The sequence below is a fragment of the Meriones unguiculatus genome, chromosome 3, assembly GCF_030254825.1.
Source record: "Meriones unguiculatus strain TT.TT164.6M chromosome 3, Bangor_MerUng_6.1, whole genome shotgun sequence".
Taxonomy (NCBI): Eukaryota; Metazoa; Chordata; class Mammalia; order Rodentia; family Muridae; genus Meriones; species Meriones unguiculatus.
The window spans coordinates 121,150,868-121,169,820 of NC_083351.1; the positions used below are offsets into that span (position 1 = coordinate 121,150,868).

An 18,953-nucleotide genomic window follows, 5' to 3' on the forward strand; every position below is an offset into this window, starting at 1 on the left:
ACTCACTTGATTGAAATTCATCCTGGGAGGTTGATGGAATGAAGCAAAATAGGGTAGAGGGGGACATCAATCACTATGAAAGCTTAATAGCGGATGATTCTCCTAAATACTATTTTTTCACATGTGTTCGTTTATGAGCAATGTAAGTCTCGGACTGGGTTTCCAGACTGTTGAGGGATACGCCTTAAAAGCACTCATATAAATTATAAGCGCATGAGTGATCATTTCAGTGTTTCTGTCCTGCGCTCATGTCCATACCACCTCCAGTCATAATTGAATAGTTGGTGATGCCAGGTGGCCTTTAAAGGGAGATTATTTCGCTTATGTTGGGGTTTGTGCAGTTGCATTAAAGGGAATGCATAGGGCATTGCCTCCTTTCTATACCTCATCTCGAGGGTCCCCATATGCACAGCATGCTCTGGGGTTGACCGTCTGGGGTGAACACGTGCAGCTTCCTGCGGATCTGCCATGTCTTTGTGTACAGAGTCTCTCTCTGCTCCTGTCATGACAGGCAAAGTCTGTCTGTTTTTTTCTGGGACACCTTTTCTGTTTGATGAGCTCATAGTCCAAAACACAACCCATGTCACAAGAGTGCAAATGAGAAACAGTTCTCAGAAGCCAACAGGATGTCCATATCCTCTGACATTCCCAGAAGACACTCTAGCAGCATGGAAAAACGACCTGATTGTAGCTTCACAGTGTTGGAGATGACAGTCAGGGAGAAGCAAGTGAGCATTGCACACACACTCTGCACAGCTCAGCATGCCCCTGCAGCCATTTGGCATCAACCTATAATGCTCTCTGAGACAGAAGCCTGTAGCCCTGCCGGAGCCCTAGGGCCTGCCCCAGTAAGACCAGACAGCCCAAGTGTTTCTGGAGGTGGGGCTGGCAATTCTCAGTCTAAAGATTCTCTCTCTACTGTTGAATCCCTATTCCATTTCATGTTAATTCTCGGGACTTGCATAGCTTGTCTTTCCAAGGTAGTGGCTCCCCAATTGTCTGTGTTCACACTCCCTTGTGTTTTTAAACAAGACTATTTAAAATCTGAAACTTGGTATTTGTAGCTCAGTCTCTGAGCATAAAGTATTTCTTATCAAAGGTCCCAGTGGTTGATATTCCTTAGGGCTTCAAGTTTTCCCATGGATGATTTTGGCTTTTGGTGGTGGTAGTGGTTGGTTGGTTGGTTTATTGGTTGGTTGATACGTTATGTATTTCTGTGTGTTGTTTTTTTGTTGATTGGTTGGTTAGTTTGGTTTGGGATTTTGGTTTGGTTTGGTTTTGGTGATGGTAATGGGTTTTGGTTAGTTGGTTGGTTGGTTGGTTGGTTGGTTGGTTGTCAGTTGGTTTCAGTGGTATTTTATCTGTTTTTTTTTTTTTTTGGTGCTGTTTTCGTTAGGACAGTCTTATTTTATAGCCCAGGCTAGCTTTGAATTCACATTGTTATCCCAGCTAGCCTTGATCCTCCTGCCTCAGCCTGTCAAAAGCTGGGAATCCAGGTGTGCCCTACCAAATCCAGCCTAATTAAATATTGATTATAGAATTATTGCTGTAGAACATGAGTTTTTAAATTTGTATTTATCATTCTATTTAGGGGACAGTCCTAAGGAATCAAAACGTACATTTTGACAGTAGTAGTTCAGGGAATATGTAAATTAAAGCCTCATGTACTTCTCATGTTTGGCCATCAGGAGACGAAATCCTTGATGTAAATGGCATACCGATAAAGGGCCTGACGTTCCAAGAGGCCATTCACACGTTCAAGGTAACAGTGTCCCCATGGGTCTCTGTCGGCCCCCCTCTTCCCTTCGGGATTGGCCTTTGCTGTGCGAGCAATCTGACCGGTTCCACCTGCCCATCTATCGTCTCGCAGCAAATCCGAAGTGGGTTGTTTGTGCTCACCGTGCGCACCAAGTTACTCAGCCCCAGCCTCACGCCATGCTCCACCCCCACGCACATGAGCAGATCAAGCTCCCCAAGCTTCAACACTGGCGGGGGAACCCCAGCAGGAGGAGGCCAAGATGAAGGTGCTTCTTCAACCCTGGGTCGGAAGGCTCCTGGGCCCAAAGACAGGATTGTCATGGAAGTCACACTCAACAAAGGTACGGCAAACCGGTCCCCTCTCCTCCCGCTCTCTCTGTTCCTTCGTTCATTTTTTAAATCAGTCCTTTGGAAACGCCTGCTGTCAGCGGCAGATGCTGTTCTCCAAGTGGCCAGGAAAGTCAAAAGGAGAAATGTTTAATCATTTTACAGAAGTGAAGGAAGTCACCGGTAACGCAATCTTTAAAGCTCTCCTGAGGTGAATCACTGTGCGTCAGAGACTTGTGTTAAAATGAGTAGCTCAAGCCTAGTATTCTAAAGTTGTAAAGAATTAACGAAGACAGTTAAGGCTAGTAACTATAAATCATAGGTTCTCAGCAAATCCTACTGCCTTTTCACATTCTCCCCTCCCCCACTAGTACTTACTGTTGAAAGATGATCAACAATTATAAATAACCAAGAAATTAGTTGAACGCCAAAAAAGTCTAAAGGGTTTTTTATATTCAGGATAAAAATATTAGTCATTCTCCAGCTATTTCCAGAGTCAAATGTGAGGATGTTCTTTGGCTAAGCAGAGAGCAGAACATTTTAAGATAACACGAAAAGCAGAATTTACTTCTGCATCTGAACCAAACAAAAAGCTTATTGGTCTGACTCTCTGTTAACGCTGTTTAAACTGCATATTTTCTGGTTTCTGTGTCCTGTTGGCTCTCGTCTTTGTGTCATGCCTCTTGCAGAGCCCAGAGTTGGATTAGGCATTGGTGCCTGCTGCTTGGCCTTGGAAAACAGCCCTCCAGGTATATACATCCACAGCCTTGCCCCTGGATCGGTGGCCAAGATGGAGAGCAACCTAAGGTCAGTTACATCCCTGGCATTCTCGAGTCCTGGTGTGGTCCTGTGAGCTGTGAAGACACACATTATTATCTGCTTAGACGGACACAGACAGTGACATAGAGCCCAGGCAGCCTTGAGGCTTACTATATAGCCTGACTCTACTTCCCTACTGCTAGGATCATAGGAATATTTGCTGTGCTTACTTAATTTTTTCTCTAGAACTCGACATCATTGACTTTCTTTCTAATAATATAGAGAAGACTGAATAATAGCATCATGATGTTAATAACATCAACAAGGATAAAAAGTTCATATGAACTTGGTTGAATCACCGTTCTTTAAATCTTGTTTTCCCTGATGATTTTAAGTATTAACTTGACACAAACTATAATCACCCAAAAGTCTCAGTAAGGGACTGTCTAGACCATATTGGCCTGTGGGGCCTGTCTTTGAGGGACATCTGCCCACTCCGGGTGTCACCATTCTCTAGGAAAGGGATTCTGAATTGGAGAAGAGTAGAGAAAGCAAGCAAGGGCTCTTAACTCTAAATATGACTATAGTGGTTTTAAGTTCCATTACCTTGATGGAGTACAACCTGGAGTTGTGAGCTACATACATCCTTTGCATACATTGGTTTTGTCACGGTATTTTATCAAAACAACAGAAAACAAAAATTAAAATAGTCTTTCTACCTGCCTTGTTGTATTTGGACTCAAAAGTTCAGTGTCAGAATTTTGACAACATATAACTCTATGGAGATTATCTATGGTTATTTCAATATACTCTTTCACTTTTTATTCGTTTATGTAGACTTCATCCTGTGGCCTGGAGCTGCTGGTATTGGTTCAGTGACTAGATGTAAAAGAGCCCTGAAATCATGTGCGTGTGGGAGGTCTTGTTATTAGTTTTTGAGCTTTTTCAATATTTTTCACTGCCATTTGAATGTCATCTAAAATCATGGACCATCAGATTTCTCGATGTAGATAGTTGAGTTGTATTATCAGTTTTCTATGTACACGAGAAATCTTAGCATTCTTTTATACTGTAATTGCAGTGGTTGGTGCCCACCTAAATCTCACAAAAATGTGCACATATTCCACAAAGCACTCTGTACAAACAGTATCACCTTTCTCCCCATTAAGCGTCTAAGTCCTTTGGCGATTGAAGAATTGTCAAAACAGCATTCGTTGAGGTTGCCATCTTGGAGGCTGTGTTAATAGATTATATTACATTTTTCGTTAATCATCAGAGTGAATTTCCATATGAAAAAAAACCCTTAATAAATCATCCAAAGTGCATTAAAGAAAATATACTTTTAGAACCCAAGGAAGAAAAATCCTTTAATGACACCCCAAGTTGACGTTTCTTTCTTGAATGGTTCCATATGCCTGGGGCCAGCCAAATGAACATTCCTCAGAGCCCATGTAAAGGGTCTTTGTTCTCTCCTGCTGAGCACTCTCCCGATAATTTCAAGTCAAAATAGGCAACTTGTCCTAAATTTCTCATTTGTTCAAATTTGAAATATTTTTACAAATTCTTAGGTAACCTTGGAGCGTCAGATATTTCCACCTTTGACTATATTACTATAATCATTTCAAGATGGTAGGAAGAAAGAAGAAACTGTCGGTGGTCAAGAGGCTACTGTGTGATAATCAAATCACACAGACCTGAGATAACTCAGTGTACCCTATTTGAGTGACCTCTGTGGGCCTCCCATTTAAAAGTAATACTTAACCTATCGGAAGTGTTACTGTATAACCTACTTTGTGTAGGACCTCATGTGGAAGTGCTCACTGAATGGTACCCTTCCTTCTTGTCTTTTTATCAGTTTTATTTGTTTCCTGTTTCTGATAATAGCCTTGGTCAATGTAAGATGTAATGCTTATATGAATATATTGCTTTTTTAATATATGTTATAAAGATGAAAGAATGTCATTTGCTTCTTTGAAGTATTCGGAAAAGATTTCATATTCTAAACCCCTTCCTGAAAGCTGTCTTAGCTTTTAAAAATCTGTCTGTTGCCACAATGTGTTATTATGTTCCCCCCTCTCTAGCCGGGGAGACCAAATCCTAGAAGTGAATTCTGTGAATGTGCGCCACGCAGCTTTAAGCAAAGTGCACGCCATCTTAAGTAAATGCCCACCAGGACCCGTTCGCCTGGTCATCGGCCGACATCCTAATCCAAAGGTGAGGAATTTCACCCTGCTTTGAATATAGGACAGTGATTTGGCCTATATTTCGGCCAATGACAGCATTCATACATGAGGCTGTGTTCGGTGAGAGGGTTCGCACGGCTGGGACTGGCCATCAGCCTTTGGTAGGTGCCCTTGGGAAATTGACCTTGGAACTGGGCTTCTTCATCTTCACAGTCTAAGAAATTTTATTGTTGTCGAGGTTATTTGGCGAATTTAAAATCCGATCTCATGGAAAGCAGGACTATGAGTAACTGCGGTGGCTGGTTGGCTGCTGGTGAGATGCTTACTACCTACACCCAGAAAACCTGCTTGTACCAGACTAGATCATCTCTGTAGCCCATTGAGATAAGAACCCTTAGGGGTGGCACACCTGGGAGGTGGTTCAATGAACGAAGCCATTGCCATGCAAGCATAAGGGTCAGAGTTCGGCTCTCCAGAACCCACGTGCAGCCTGAGGTGGCAGCTCACACCTGTAACCCCAGTCAGTCTGTGGTGAGATGGGAGCAGAAACATGAGAACCTCTGGAAGCTTGTGGAGCAGCTGTGCTTGGAGCGGAGAGCAACATGTGATCCCCATCTCATGGTAGGAGGTTAAGACACCACCCAAAGCTGTCCTCTGACTTCCACACATGCACCTAGACTCGCACAGTTGCATGCATATCCAGTGTGCTCATGCACATACATACACATACGCGTACATACACACATACATACTATAGATAGATAGATAGATAGATAGATAGATAGATAGATAGATAGATAGATAGTTTTTTGTTTGCCCATATCTTGGAAATTCTATCCCTTTTAAGTTCAGTGCTAATTAGTTTTCAAAGCTAGCCCAGAGAATGTTAAGCTCCATTCAAGTAAGAAATAAAAATATGTGGTAAAAGAGATGGCAAGCATTTACGAGTACTTGCTGTTCTTGAAAAGGGCCTGAGTTCAGTTCCCAGCATCCACATGGTAGCTTATGCCTACCTGAACTCAAATTTTCAGGGGTTCTAATACCCTGTTCTGAGGGCGTGAGGCACATAAGTGGTGCACTCACATACCTGTGGGCAAGCACTCATACATATAAAATAAAAATAAATAAATCTTAAAAAAGAAGAAGGTGGCCAGATGCTGCGGCACATGCCTGTAACCCCAGAATTCTGGGAGGCAGAGGCAGGTAGATCTCTGTGAGTTCGAGAACAGCCTGGTCTGTGAAGCAATTCCAAAACAGCCAAGGCTACATAGAGAACCCCCCCAACACACACACACACACACACACACACACACACACAAAAAACTGATAGGGTCCTTGCCTGGTATGCTGAAGACCCTGGGCTTAGACTCTAATGCCACAAAAATAAAATGATTAATCAATTAAAGTGAACTTGGCTACTATTTTTAATTCGATTCCCACTAACTGTTGATGCATTCCTATCAAATGTCTAGAGTAATGAACTTTCAGGGACAGTTCCTTGTCCTTCAAGGAACAAATGTTGTATTCCTTCTTCATGTTTCATAGCGACAGGGGGGAAAAAACCCACCTATTTGTCTTTCTGGATGGTTCTCATCTCGCACCCTGTAAATACATGAAAATTGGTTGAAATCTAGGTTTGCAAACCCACTTCCTGATTTTGCAAATGCTCCTCTGTGGGTTTTACTTTCATCAGTGTTGCGGAAAATAAAGGTCAACATTTCAAACAAACTCTAGTGGGCAAATTATTAATTGTATTAGGTATCATACAGGATCCTATTTTCTCTCTCTGATGGGCCAAGTCCTCAAGAGTGAATTCCTTAGACCATGCTAGAGGCTTTTCCTCAGACTGCTTGCACAGCTGTTCGCCCATTTCCCTGCACAGTAGAAACACATAGCACAAGTCCCCGTCAAAAGTCCCCTGTCATGTAGATTGTACTCACTTTGTCTGGAACTGGTTGTGTTTGTTCCTCTAAGGACACAGCCTGAAAGTGTCAAGTGGATAGTCCCTCTGCAGAGAAGAGGGGCCTCCAGGAACTGAGGCCAAGAGGGCACAGGACTCCCTGCAGCTCTCCCCATTTTCTGGCTGTGAAGATGTGCATATATAGTCTGTGGCTGAGAATGAACAATGAAGCCACCTTCTCTGGCTTCACGGTTGACTTAGCAAGGAAGAGATCCTTCCAGTCTGAGGATGGCTGGTGGCTCAGGCACAGGCACCACCAGCCTTCGAGAACCTACTGGAGAAGAAGAGAGGGTTCTTGTGGAGACTGTGGATAGCCTGGCATGAGTGTTGGGAAGCAGGCACGTGTGTGAGCCTCACTTGAAAGGGAGAGACTGCCCCTCCCCGTGTCTCACAGGTCCATGTGGCTCGGAGCGAAATCCTGGCCTATGTGAAATTCACCTAATGGTTCGTTGAACTTCCACTGGGTAGAAGGCAATGGTAGCATCCCAGAGCTGCACAGGTGGAAGAGATTGTAGTCTCTTGAGAAGGGACCCGAAGTCCATGGAGTCTTATGACGACATCACAGATTCTACCAACTTGGGAACATATTTATGTCTGTGAGTGACAGTTACTACGTCACATCAAACGTTCAGTCCCCCAGGCCAACAAAAGGCAATTGTTATATTAAGGTGGGAAGACTTTAGACAGATGGGAGAACTGTTTAAAGAGACATCCCCTTCTGACCTTTAGAGATGCTTCTGTAATTAAGATCTAAGAGCTCACTAATTTTTTTTTTAAAAATTGAAATTACTTTTTCAACTGTTAACCTATAGAAACTATTTGGTCTTCTCTCCCTTGTATAGTTGCTTTTAAATTTTTGTTCGTTTGTTTTTTCAAGACAGGGTTTCTTTGTGTAGCTCTGGCTGTCCTGGAACACACTCCGTAGACCAGGCTGCAGTTCACCTGCCTCGGCCTCCCTAGTGCTGGGATTAAAGGCGTGCACTGAGTGATATTCTCTTGTAGTGCTGGTCCTGCCCAGTGCGGATAAGCACTGAGCAGCCTTAAGTCTTCGCCTGGCGGTGTGGTGACAGTCATGACGGACCTTGACTGGTGGCTGCTGCTATTGTTTGTTTTAGGTTTTACTAGCTTGCTTTATCTACATGCATTCTCAGAATGCCTTCCCTGATACATTTTTTTTTTTTTTTTAAGATTTTGATTTAGAATCTGTTCTACTTTGTATTCTTTCTGCTGCTGTCCCTATAGTTCTCCCTGGGTCACACTGAACACCATTTTGCCCTGTGAGTCCAGCGAGTGAAAGCGGTTCCCAGCTTCTTCCTCCACTTAGACTGCAACATTGGCATCGCCTCCTTTCACCTCAGTACACTGTCCAGCATGCTGTAGTCGACCTACTACCCCCAACCCCCAGCTCACATTAAGAATGTACGCCACTGGCCTCGAGGCATATCTGACCTCCAGGGTGGTGATTTGTTCAGCCTGCTTCATCTCAGCCCAAACGCTTTTCGCCAACATGACCCATATCAAAACAGTATTTCAGTGCAAAGCCTGATCACCGTAGGACGGGTGGTCTAAGACCCCATTGAACACACAAATGGATTTGTTTTTCCAGCCACAGTAAAACGGTCTGTGATATGCTGGAAATGTGCCCAGCAAAACCACACTTCAGTAGTGGGCCGGCCTTCACGTTTCTTCCCGGGTAAACATGATGTTCTTGCTTGCCACATGATACTATATTTTTCTTCTGGTCAAGATTCCATCTTAGCTTTAATGTATTTTTGTACCACTTATTCAGCATTCCTTGCCAAGAGGACATTTTGATACAGAATGTATGCGCTGCCTTAGTTTTTTGTGTGGTTCCAAAAGAAACACCGCAGCATTTTCTCCTCTCCTGCTTCTCCTGATGTGTGGAGCAGTGGCTGCCCAGCTGGGATATTCGACCCTTCCAGGTCTAGACAGCTAAGATGTGGGCTTGTTAGAGCAGCTTCTCACTCATGTGAAATAGGAAAAGGGGGGAGGAGACGACAGAAATTGGCTTTTCTCCTGCTCAGAAAAACAGTTGCAAATATTGAAAGTCTATTTTCAAGAAAAACACCATTGTTGATGCTGACATTTTCCCTGGCTTGTTTGTATGGTTACATTTTGCTTTGTGGAACAGAGTGAGTGAGTGTGTGTGTGTGTGTGTGTGTGTGTGTGTGTGTAAGTGTAAGTGTATGTATTTTATTTTCTGTTATACCCTCCCTAAAGTATTATATAAAGGCTGTGATGTGGTACTCATTCGTCTATTAGGGTAAGCCCTGTATTTATTTATCAAGACAAGCTCACATTCTTATCCAAATAGGATTCATGTTAAATATTATTTTAGTATACGAAATTGTCATCCTAAGTTTAAATATCTTTGAAACAGAAACTAAGTGTTCAATTATCTTTTGAAATAGGATCATAGTTTTATAAAGTTTTTATAAAGACATTTCCCATGAATACTGACAGTTAAGGATAATGGTTAGGGTCCAGGGAAATAACTCAATGGGTCAGGTGCCAGCTGTACAATCACAAGAACTAGTTTCAGAGTCCCACCACCCCTAACTCCAGACGCACTTCTGTAAGCCCAATGCAGAGCGGGGTGGTGGGGCAAATGGACCCCTGTCATGAGGTCATTCAGCCTAGCCAATCATTGAGCTCTGGGTCCAGTGAGAGACCCTGTCTCAAAAACAAGACAGAGTAGCAGAGGAAGAAGTGTAGTGCTCAATGTCTGGCCTCCACTCGGGACACATATGTGTGTACTCACAGAAACACTTTAAAATCAGAATAAATGAAAGGATTTTTCAAAGAACAGGATAACAGTGGGGAAAGAATTCCCTGGATAGACCACTGTATTAATAAATACAGAAAGAATGGAAGAAATACACAAATCATTTTTTTAAAGCTTCATAATAATGGTGCTTCCACAAAAATCAGTAATGCTAAAATGAAAGTTGCTGTGAGGAGGCCCGATACTGTGTATGCTGACTTAGAAAATACTGCACACACAAATGGTCTGTCACATGCATACAGGTGAGGGATACTCGTATTGTCTCAAACTCTCTCCATACAGACCCTCTGATGACAAACATTCCAGGAGAAAAGTCTGGCTCATTCCAGTGTAACAGAGATTGAAGTCATCGTATCCAGTTATAGAGTGCATGACCCCTGAGGGACTGAAGGGGAACCCATTTCTATAGCCTTTCTGAACAAACACACAAAACAGAATCCGAAGGTGTTTCCAGTCTCTGGCCCTCTCAGCCTAGCTTTTTATTGGGGGGAATAAATACATAAAAACACCTAATTTGTGCTTTCTGCTGGAAATCAGGTTTCTGAGCAGGAGATGGATGAAGTGATAGCACGCAGCACCTACCAGGAGAGCAAAGAAAGCAACTCCTCACCTGGCTTAGGTATGGATCATGTATGTCCTTGTTCACCATTGAGGAAAGGCTCCTGTTAAGCTCACCCACAGGCCCTCCCCACACAGTGGCATGGGATCCCATGTAATTACTGGGGCTAGTGACAGCTGCGGTCAGAGTCTCCGCTCTCTCTCGGTTCCTTCTGATTTCTGCACTTATTTAATGTGTTTCATTAAAGGCCTAACTAATCATGCTGCTTATATGACTTTCAAATAATTTGAAAAAGTAAGTTAATAGCCATTCATGAGTTTCCATGACCCATTTGAAATATGTAGATGGAGGAGATTTTACATGAAACTATGAGTAATACATGAGTATTATGTATCCAAATACTGAGATTTCTTTGTGTGGATTTAGAAGTTTCAGTACGAACTGCCTCTAGTTCCCTTCTGGAGGCAGCAACAACTCTTGAGTTTTTCTCCTTGCATGGAGATATTCAGGCAGGGGGAAAAAATGTGGTCCTCCTCCGTGTTTCTTACGAATTTGAAGCATTGTGTTGAGTTTTGGAGTGGTTTCCTTGGTGTGGAAACCTAGGAGAGAGTCTACAGCCGCTGCTCACTTGGTGACAGACGTCTCACTGATGCCCAGGAGGAAAAGGAACTCAGAGATATAAGTTACTGGATGTCAGAGGAAAAGGAATAGGATTTGGGACAACCGTGAAATCCCCGATGATTTGCATCCATAATTAATATATTTAAAGTAGACTCAGCCATAATAGGCTCTTTATTTAGCCTGAACGCTGGATTCTGTTCATCCCAACATTTCTACTTGATCGGTCAGCAAAGATTTTTTTTTTTAAGCCGGAATTCTTGTGCCCTAAATCTCTTTTGCCTGTGACATGTAATTTGAAGTCTGCAGGCTGAGCTCCCCACCCTTTAGCTAAAAAGTAAAATGGACATCCAAACACTTCCCTGGTTCTTTCATGAATTTCTTGGATGGGGTTCGCTTGTGCATCTGTCCTTCTGGCCGTTTACCAAAGGTTAATGGGTACTTAGCAGGCAGCAGGTGCGGTGTGTAGGCAACGCCCCAGCCCTGTGGGCTGTTGAGCAGTGGAAAGGGGAGATGCAGAGACCCACTCAGGTTAAACTGTCCTGCGTGCACAGCCCTTAAGCTATGCGTCAGAGAAGAAAGTGGGGGGCGGGGGGCGGCAGAGCCAAGGTCCTGCCGAGTGAATGAGTGGAGTCTTGAGGGAGGGATAGAGGGTTATCCATGTAGACTAGATGTGGGGGTAGCTACCCAGCTCATTGGTGACACTCAGGCAAAGGACAGTTTTGTTGAATGTGCTCAGCCCCTTCCTTTTTCGGTGAAATATGTGAACCTGCTTGTCACTGGAACTTCCTCATGTTAACAGCTTTGCAAATCCCTCCCACACAGGTACCCCCTTGAAGAGTCCCTCTCTTGCCAAAAAGGTGAGTCAAAATGCATTAGGGGACCACAAACCAATTTTTAGGAGCCTGTCAGTCAAGCCCCAGACCACAGCCTGTAGTATTTCTGCCCACGAATCCTTTTGGCCACTTTATACAAGGAAGTGGCAACCATTCCTGTTTGGAAAACAAACACCCCAAAAAAGTCAGTCGCTCTCTCTCTCTCTCTCTCTCTCTCTCTCTCTCTCTCTCTTTCTCTCAATCTCAATCAGTACTCATCTAAGAAAAGAGCAAAGCAGAAAAGTAAAAACCTCAAACCTTTCAAAGCACTTCCTACATAATAATGACAGCCTAGGTTCTGGAGATCTTGAAGCTGTCAGGATACTGGGCACATCAGTCCCACTGGGTCAGGGTTCAGACTAGGCAACCCCCCACCCGACCCCACCACCAGGTACTTCATCAGTTAAGCCATATGACTTGGATTTTTCCTACTCTTTTCCTGTCCCTCTTGGCAGTGGTTTTGTTTTTGTTCTGCTGAGGTGGTTGATAAACTACTGTGGTAAGGGCTAGCTGGAGAGATGGCTCAGAGGTTAAGACCATGGGTTGGTCTCCTGCTCTTCCAGAGGACCTGGCTTTAATTCCCTGGGACCCTCACGGCAGCTCTCAAACTGTCTGTAACTCCAGTTCCAGGGGATCCAAGACAGTACATCCAAGCAAAAAAACCAATGCTCACAAATTAATTAATTTTTCCTGCTGTTTTTTTTTTTTTCTGGTGATTGCTAAAGTATGCCCCCACATTTTAGCAATCTGAAAACAGTATCTGGCCCATGTTTTGATGTATTGATTGTCACCCAAGCCACCGTACAGTAAATGGAGATGGGTGGTTCCCCTCACAGCTGTCCCCACTGATGAGGAATTAGAACCAAGTGCCCCTGAAAAGATGGGAAGTCTTAAACGTTGCTGTACTCTTGGCTCTAGATTCCAGCATGTTCTTTTCCAACAGGACTCGCTCCTCTCTGAATCTGAGTTCTCCCAGTACTTTGCCCATGACGGGCAGGGCTCCCTGTCGGACTTCGTGGTCGCTGGCTCTGAGGATGAGGACCACACTGGAAGTGGCTGTGATACCTCGGAGGATGGCAGCCTACTTTCTGTCTCCTCTGGTGAGCAAGAGAGCACCAGGGGCCCGAGACTCAGCAGTGTAATCAGGAGTTACTGGTTTCCCTATCCCTGCTGGCGTCCTCTGCCGTCTGCCTTGCCAAGGACAGCAAGGAAACAGAGCTGGACACCGTGTGCCTGGCTGAGTAGAGGCAGCGTGTACTCTCGTAGTGGTGACCAGCCACTAGTGGTGTTCGTGCCACAGAGAGTGGCTGGACAGATCCTAGAACCAGAGGTGAAGGCATTCATCCAGGTCCCCGTCACAAGCTATTTACGGCACATTGTCTCTGAGTGTCATAGCGTCAAATCAGAGTAGGCAACCAAGGCACTCAGCACTGAGGGAATCCAGGTGAATTTCAGATCTCCTCCCTCACTGGGCTCTAAACACAATTCTTTTCGGAAAACACTAAGTTAGAGAAGTGGGGCCATGAGAGCCACTGTTCAAAAAAGGTCACTTCTGCTCAAGGGTCCTCAAGTCTCTGTCCAAATGAGCTCATCTGACGAGAACTGTATCGAGCTCTCAGACTTTTGCTGTCAAGGTTCCCTTTTCCTCTCCAGTGTTTGAGCATCAGCGGGGCAGACAACCGCAGCTGCACCTCAGGGGAGTGGCAGTTGGGTGTGCAAACGGCACCCCTGTACTTTTAATGGTAGTGTGGACCTAGCGCATGTAAAAGCTTTGCAGACTTGCGTGCATACCGTGCCTCAAAGATGCCCTTTTACCTTGAGAAGTAGACAGCTTGGGTTGTGTCCCGCGCCCCTTTGCTAAAGATAGGGAAGGGACTTCAGATGATGAGAACAAAATGAAGCCGCACTATAAATTCTCCATCTCTAGAAAGCACCCCACTCAAGTTAACTAGCCTAGAGTTGGGTTTTCTTGTTGTTCTTAAGGGCAAGGAGATGGCTCAGCACATAAAGTACTTGAAGCACAAATATAAGAGTTTGGATTCTAGAAGCCTTGGAAAGGTGGAAATCAGTGATCGCAGTAGAGGCAGATGGAAGGATTCTTGCATGTTTACAGATCAGCGGAGAGGGCAGCAAGAGACTATTTGGACCACGAGAAGCCATAATGTTTACATGGATGTCCAGGGGCCAGAGGCCGTGTATGACTTCAGAAGTACTTATATACTATGACAGGATTGGTTTAAGTGGCTGGACAAGGCAGACTTTACTCTTGATCGAGAGGGTATATTTGGAAGAGCAAACCCTGAGGTTTATTTCTTTAAGGTTATAAAGCCAGGCCACATTGGAAACCTGCTTTTCTTTGTCTGATGTTTTTCTTTCTCTACCCATTGCAGCTCACAGGGAGCCAGGGAAAGCCAGGGCCAACAGCCTGGTGACACTTGGAAGCCAGAGGACCTCTGGGCTCTTACACAAGCAGGTGACAGTGGCCAGGCAAGCCAGTCTCCCCGGAAGCCCACAGGTCCTCAGGAACCCCCTTCTCCGCCAGAGGAGGGTGCGCTGCTATGAGGGCAACGATGCCAGTGATGGAGAAGACTTCGAAGATGAGGGGGACTGCATTTCACTCCCAGGCGTTCTCCCAGCCCCCAGCAGGCCTCTGACGGAGGATGACACCAGGCCCGCCTTGATGACCTCTTGCAAAAGTATTGATGTGAGCAAGCGGGAGGAACGGCCCCAGAAACCACTGGTCAGCAAGGCCTGCTCCGTGCCTCTGCTTGGCAGCTCACTGGACCTAGAGCACAGTGTCCAGGATGGAATGTTGGGTACTCCCCCCAAGGCAGCCAGCCTGCCAGGCTCTGTAGAAACCCCCAAGAGTAGGCCAGGGGGCTCCGGGAGAAAGGAGATGTCAGGGTCAAGAAGTTCACCGAAGCTGGAATACAGAGCCCCTGTGGACACCCAGAGCCCAAGGAGCCCAGAAAACCCTACCTCCCCTCCACAGAAGAATGAAAATCTGGTGTCCAGGCACAAGCCTGTGGCCAGGATCAGCCCACACTCCAAGAGGTCTGATGTTGAGGAGGCCCCAAGTGGAACAGCCAATGGACCATGTGGTCAGGACTTGAAAGTCCAGGCCCCTTCCATGAAAGATACTGTTGCTGGTCATCAGCCAAGCGGAACTGCAGAGAAGGTAACTGACTCACTTTCACTCTTCTGACCGTTGAGTCTGAACACTGTGGAATGGCTACAGAGCGCCGTCTAAACCTCAGGGTAACCTGCATGAAAGGCTGATGACTGGAGGATTAGCTTTCAGCAGTCACTTAATGGGTGCCCATTAGTATGGTGGCAGGCTGTTAGTCATGAGATCACTCAGCAAGGGGACGCCCTCACTCCCTTAGCAGGGCTCAGGGCCAGCGATGACGACGGGAAGGCATTGTGGAATGGGGGAAGTAAAGTCCTGGGCCGGGGGCCAGTTCACTGACTAGTTGGCACAAGTTGTGTGATGACATGGGCAAGTCATTGAGCCTTCCTGAGCCGCCTTGCTTCTCTGGACTATGAGGCAAGGGGTTGCTGTCTGCCTTGGTTGGCTGAGAGGTGTGACTGGCAGATGTTAACTGTCAGCTAATGACATTAGGAGGGATCCTTGATTACTTTCAAGACCCCTTAAGAATCAGGTGTGCTTACAGCGACATAGTTCCTTCTGGCATGGCGGCGCATATGTGTAATCCCAGCGTTTAGGAGGTGCAGGCAGGAGGATTTGATGAGTTTGAGGCTAGCTCAGGCTAGCTTTGGCTAACTCGGGCTACATAACGAGACCCTGTCTCAATAAGAGAAAACAGGAACTAAGATAACATCACACAAAATAACAGGCTGTGTCCACTTAAAACTTACAGTACACCACAGCAAATGCAAGCTAATTGATATTACTAATTATTTGTATGTTGGTTATTATCTAATTCTTCACTTAATTTTTTTCAGTATATCTCTTCTCTAGCAAAGAGGGGAAAGAAGAAATTGCTCAAGCTCTGAGCACAGAATCTGATTTTTAGGGCACATTAATGAAGCTAGTTTATTGTGATTTAAAGTGGATGTATAAATAGATTCATAAAATCTGTATGAGGTAGAAGGGTTTTTTTTTTCCTTAATCTTATGCGTCCATATTTTCTCCTCTCCTCACAAATTATATTTACCTTCAGGCAGCTCATGTTTTACAGTAAATTCGGCTAGTGGGTGTGTTCTTTGCTTTTAGAAAGTATCATCAGGGCAGAACAGGCAGCTCAGCGGCACAGTACTGGCCTGGCGCATACGCTCTCACACAGCCCTGGGTTTGGTCCCGGCACCCTATCCCCCCCCCCCCACAGGCTCACTATACGTTTTAGACAACCATAGAAGGCCAGATCAGGATATTTGCTCATAACTACTCATGTGTATTAAAAATAGTCCTTGCCAGACGGGATGACATATCTGCCGTGTAAGCTGTCCTACACATGAGACCCTTTGTCAACACAAACACACAGATCTACACAGGGGCAAGTATATAGAGTTTAATTGTATTTAGTGTGTGCATATTCTCTCTGTCTCTATCTCTCTCTCACACACACACAAACACACGCACTCACACACGTTCTGTGCTGCAAGTGTAGCAGCCAGTGCCAACCTGAAGGAGTCCGTTCTCTCCTTCCAATGTGTAGATCCCGGGGAACAAACTGAGGCCGTCAGGCTTGGAGGAAGGCCTTTCACCACCCCAGCCTGAGACTGCATAGTTCTGGAATAGCTGCAGCAAGGACGTTTGAGTGGCTGGCGAAATGGCTCAGCCAGTAAGAGCACTGGGGAGTCTCCGGGTGACCCAGCTTCAGCTCCCAGCACCCACCTGTCAGCTTGCAACCTCTGTTACGTCAGCCCCAGGGGATCCAGTGCCCTCTTCTTAGCTTCTGAGGGCATGAGGCGCATAGACATGCTTTCAGACACACACTCATACACACAAAATAAAAATAAATAAAACCTTTTAAAATGGAGTCAGGGCAGTGATGGCACACGCCTTTAATCCTAGCACCCAGGAGGCAGATGCAGGCAGAGCTTGAGTTCAAGGCCGGGCTGGTCTACACAGTGAGTTCCAGGACAGTCAGGGCTACACAGAGAAATCCTGTCTTTTAAAAAATTAATTACTTGATTGATTGGTTAATTAAAGTGGCAGGGAGATTTTGAGTAACACTTTCATTTGAAATGTTTTTCCTAATAAAATTTTAGTTATAAAATTTGACTTTATGACAAAGAGAGTAGAATGTATCACTCAGATAATGAGAAGCAGAAAACCGAAGCAAATTTCTTCTCTTTCGGTGTTTTCTATTGTTTTTATTCAGCACTTAAAAAAAAAAAATTGTGACGTGGTATTTGTTGTTGTTACTGGTGGTGGTAGTGTGTGTGTGTGTGTGTGTGTGTGTGTGTGTGTGTGTGTGTTTACCGCATCTGCATAGGCCAGGGGATGGCTCCTTCGCTCTCGCTGCCTGCCTCTTTCCCTTGAGACAGGGTCTCTCGCTGAACTGAAGCATGCTGGCTTTCAGCAGAAGTCCCGGTGCTGGGGCTACAGGTGTGAACGGCACACCTTTCTGCATGGGTGCCGGGTCTGAACTTGGGCTGTCCTGTGTGCACTCTTCCCGAGCCTTCCCTCCCCCCATCTTAAAATACGCAATTCACGGGCACTTCTACTCTCCCCTCTGTGAGCTCCCACTCCTGCTGCTCTTATGTTTCAGTTTTCCCTTAGCAGTAATCAGAAGCTTAACTGAGCTAAACACTGCACTTCCCTTAGACCCTGACTGACAGGTTATGCCAAGAGTTTTAACAAGAGTAGGGAAAGACACATCATATCTTCACACACCCCCGCCTGCTGCCACCTTTGGGCCGCTTTATGACACACCAGCTCAGTGGAATTATTTTGAATAAATACAATTGGACTTTTCAGTAAGTTTTAAATTTGTTTCTGTGCTGAAAGAAAGGAAGATAAAGTAATTGCCACTTGGCCTGAGGGAGCTCTTGAAATACCACACACCGATTCATTTCTACCGATTTGCTCTCTTCCTCCCTGTCAGACTTGTAGGAAGACACCTCCCTCCTGGATAAACCTTACCTGCTGTTTTTATAGCTACTCTCATTTAATCAACTTTTCTTCAAAACTTTTGAGATTTCACAAGTCTTTTTAATCCCCATTTGAAAGCTGAAAAATCTGTGGCTGAGGGACGAGGTCCCAAAGCCCAGATCTGCCAGCCCCCAACCTTTCTTCTCTACTGATGGATGCTGTCTTAGGATGCAGAAACCCAAAAGCGATTAACATGGTTTCTGCTTCTCATTGTGCCAGGAACTTTGGGGAAACCCCACCCCAGGGGACAGCTATGCCCCCACCAACTGTGGACCAGCCAGTACCCCATGCCACCCAAACCCTGGACTCCCCACAGAGAGCCTGCAGGGAGCTGCTTCAGAGTGTGGGCCACGCCCTGAGACTGGTAAGACTGTGTTCTTGTTGGTTCCATTGAGACAGGAGACACACATCCTAAAAAGCGTACCACCAGGAGGTGACTTTGCGGAGGGAAGAGAAGCCACTTAGGGAAATCAGTAGTTAGATGTTGACAGCATGAAATCGTTGCCCTTGATCAACTGTGCCCAGCCCCCAACCCCATCACCGTGCCTAGCCCCCAACCCCATCACTGTGCCTAGTGCCCCAACCCCATCACTGTGCCCAGCCCCCAACCCCATCACTGTGCCTAGTGCCCCAACCCCATCACTGTGCCCAGCCCCCAACCCCCATCACTGTGCCCAGCCCCCAACCCCCATCACTGTGCCCAGCCCCCATGTATATTCCATGTTGACTACTTCCGTGTTTGGTCTTTATTTTGTGACACAGATGAGACATAAGAAATCAGATTCTTTTTTTTTTATCAGAATCTCCATTGTTTGCTTATATGAAGTGCACTGAGAAGTAGCAGTGTAAAAACCTCCACAAGGAAAAGTGATAGATAGATAGATAGATAGATAGATAGATAGATAGATAGATAGATAACTGTAGCAATGTGGGGGAAATGATCTAAGCCTGATGAGAGACATACTGATGGCATGGAAGCAGAAATCA

At 45.3% G+C, this 18,953-nt stretch overlaps 2 protein-coding genes across 11 annotated transcripts in view; one reads left to right on the plus strand and one right to left on the minus strand.

Annotated features, from left to right (window-relative positions):
• Positions 1 to 18,953, plus strand: part of Pdzd2 (PDZ domain containing 2) — a 350,811-nt gene that overhangs the window by 309,589 nt on the left and 22,269 nt on the right. For all 10 annotated transcript variants that reach the window (XR_009590840.1, XM_060380441.1, XM_060380442.1 and 7 more), the window contains 9 exons: positions 1,689 to 1,762; positions 1,871 to 2,099; positions 2,775 to 2,892; positions 4,926 to 5,058; positions 10,331 to 10,412; positions 11,796 to 11,830; positions 12,789 to 12,945; positions 14,236 to 15,023; positions 18,186 to 18,330. Coding sequence is in view for 9 of the 10 variants with exons in the window: in XM_060380441.1 (XP_060236424.1) it covers positions 1,689 to 1,762; positions 1,871 to 2,099; positions 2,775 to 2,892; positions 4,926 to 5,058; positions 10,331 to 10,412; positions 11,796 to 11,830; positions 12,789 to 12,945; positions 14,236 to 15,023; positions 18,186 to 18,330 (1,761 nt within the window). In the remaining variant the exon portion in view is untranslated. The remainder of the gene's footprint in view (positions 1 to 1,688; positions 1,763 to 1,870; positions 2,100 to 2,774; positions 2,893 to 4,925; positions 5,059 to 10,330; positions 10,413 to 11,795; positions 11,831 to 12,788; positions 12,946 to 14,235; positions 15,024 to 18,185; positions 18,331 to 18,953) is intronic.
• The window catches only part of Golph3 (golgi phosphoprotein 3), a 106,341-nt gene that overhangs the window by 32,229 nt on the left and 55,159 nt on the right, over positions 1 to 18,953 (minus strand). The gene's annotated exons all lie outside the window — the stretch shown is intronic.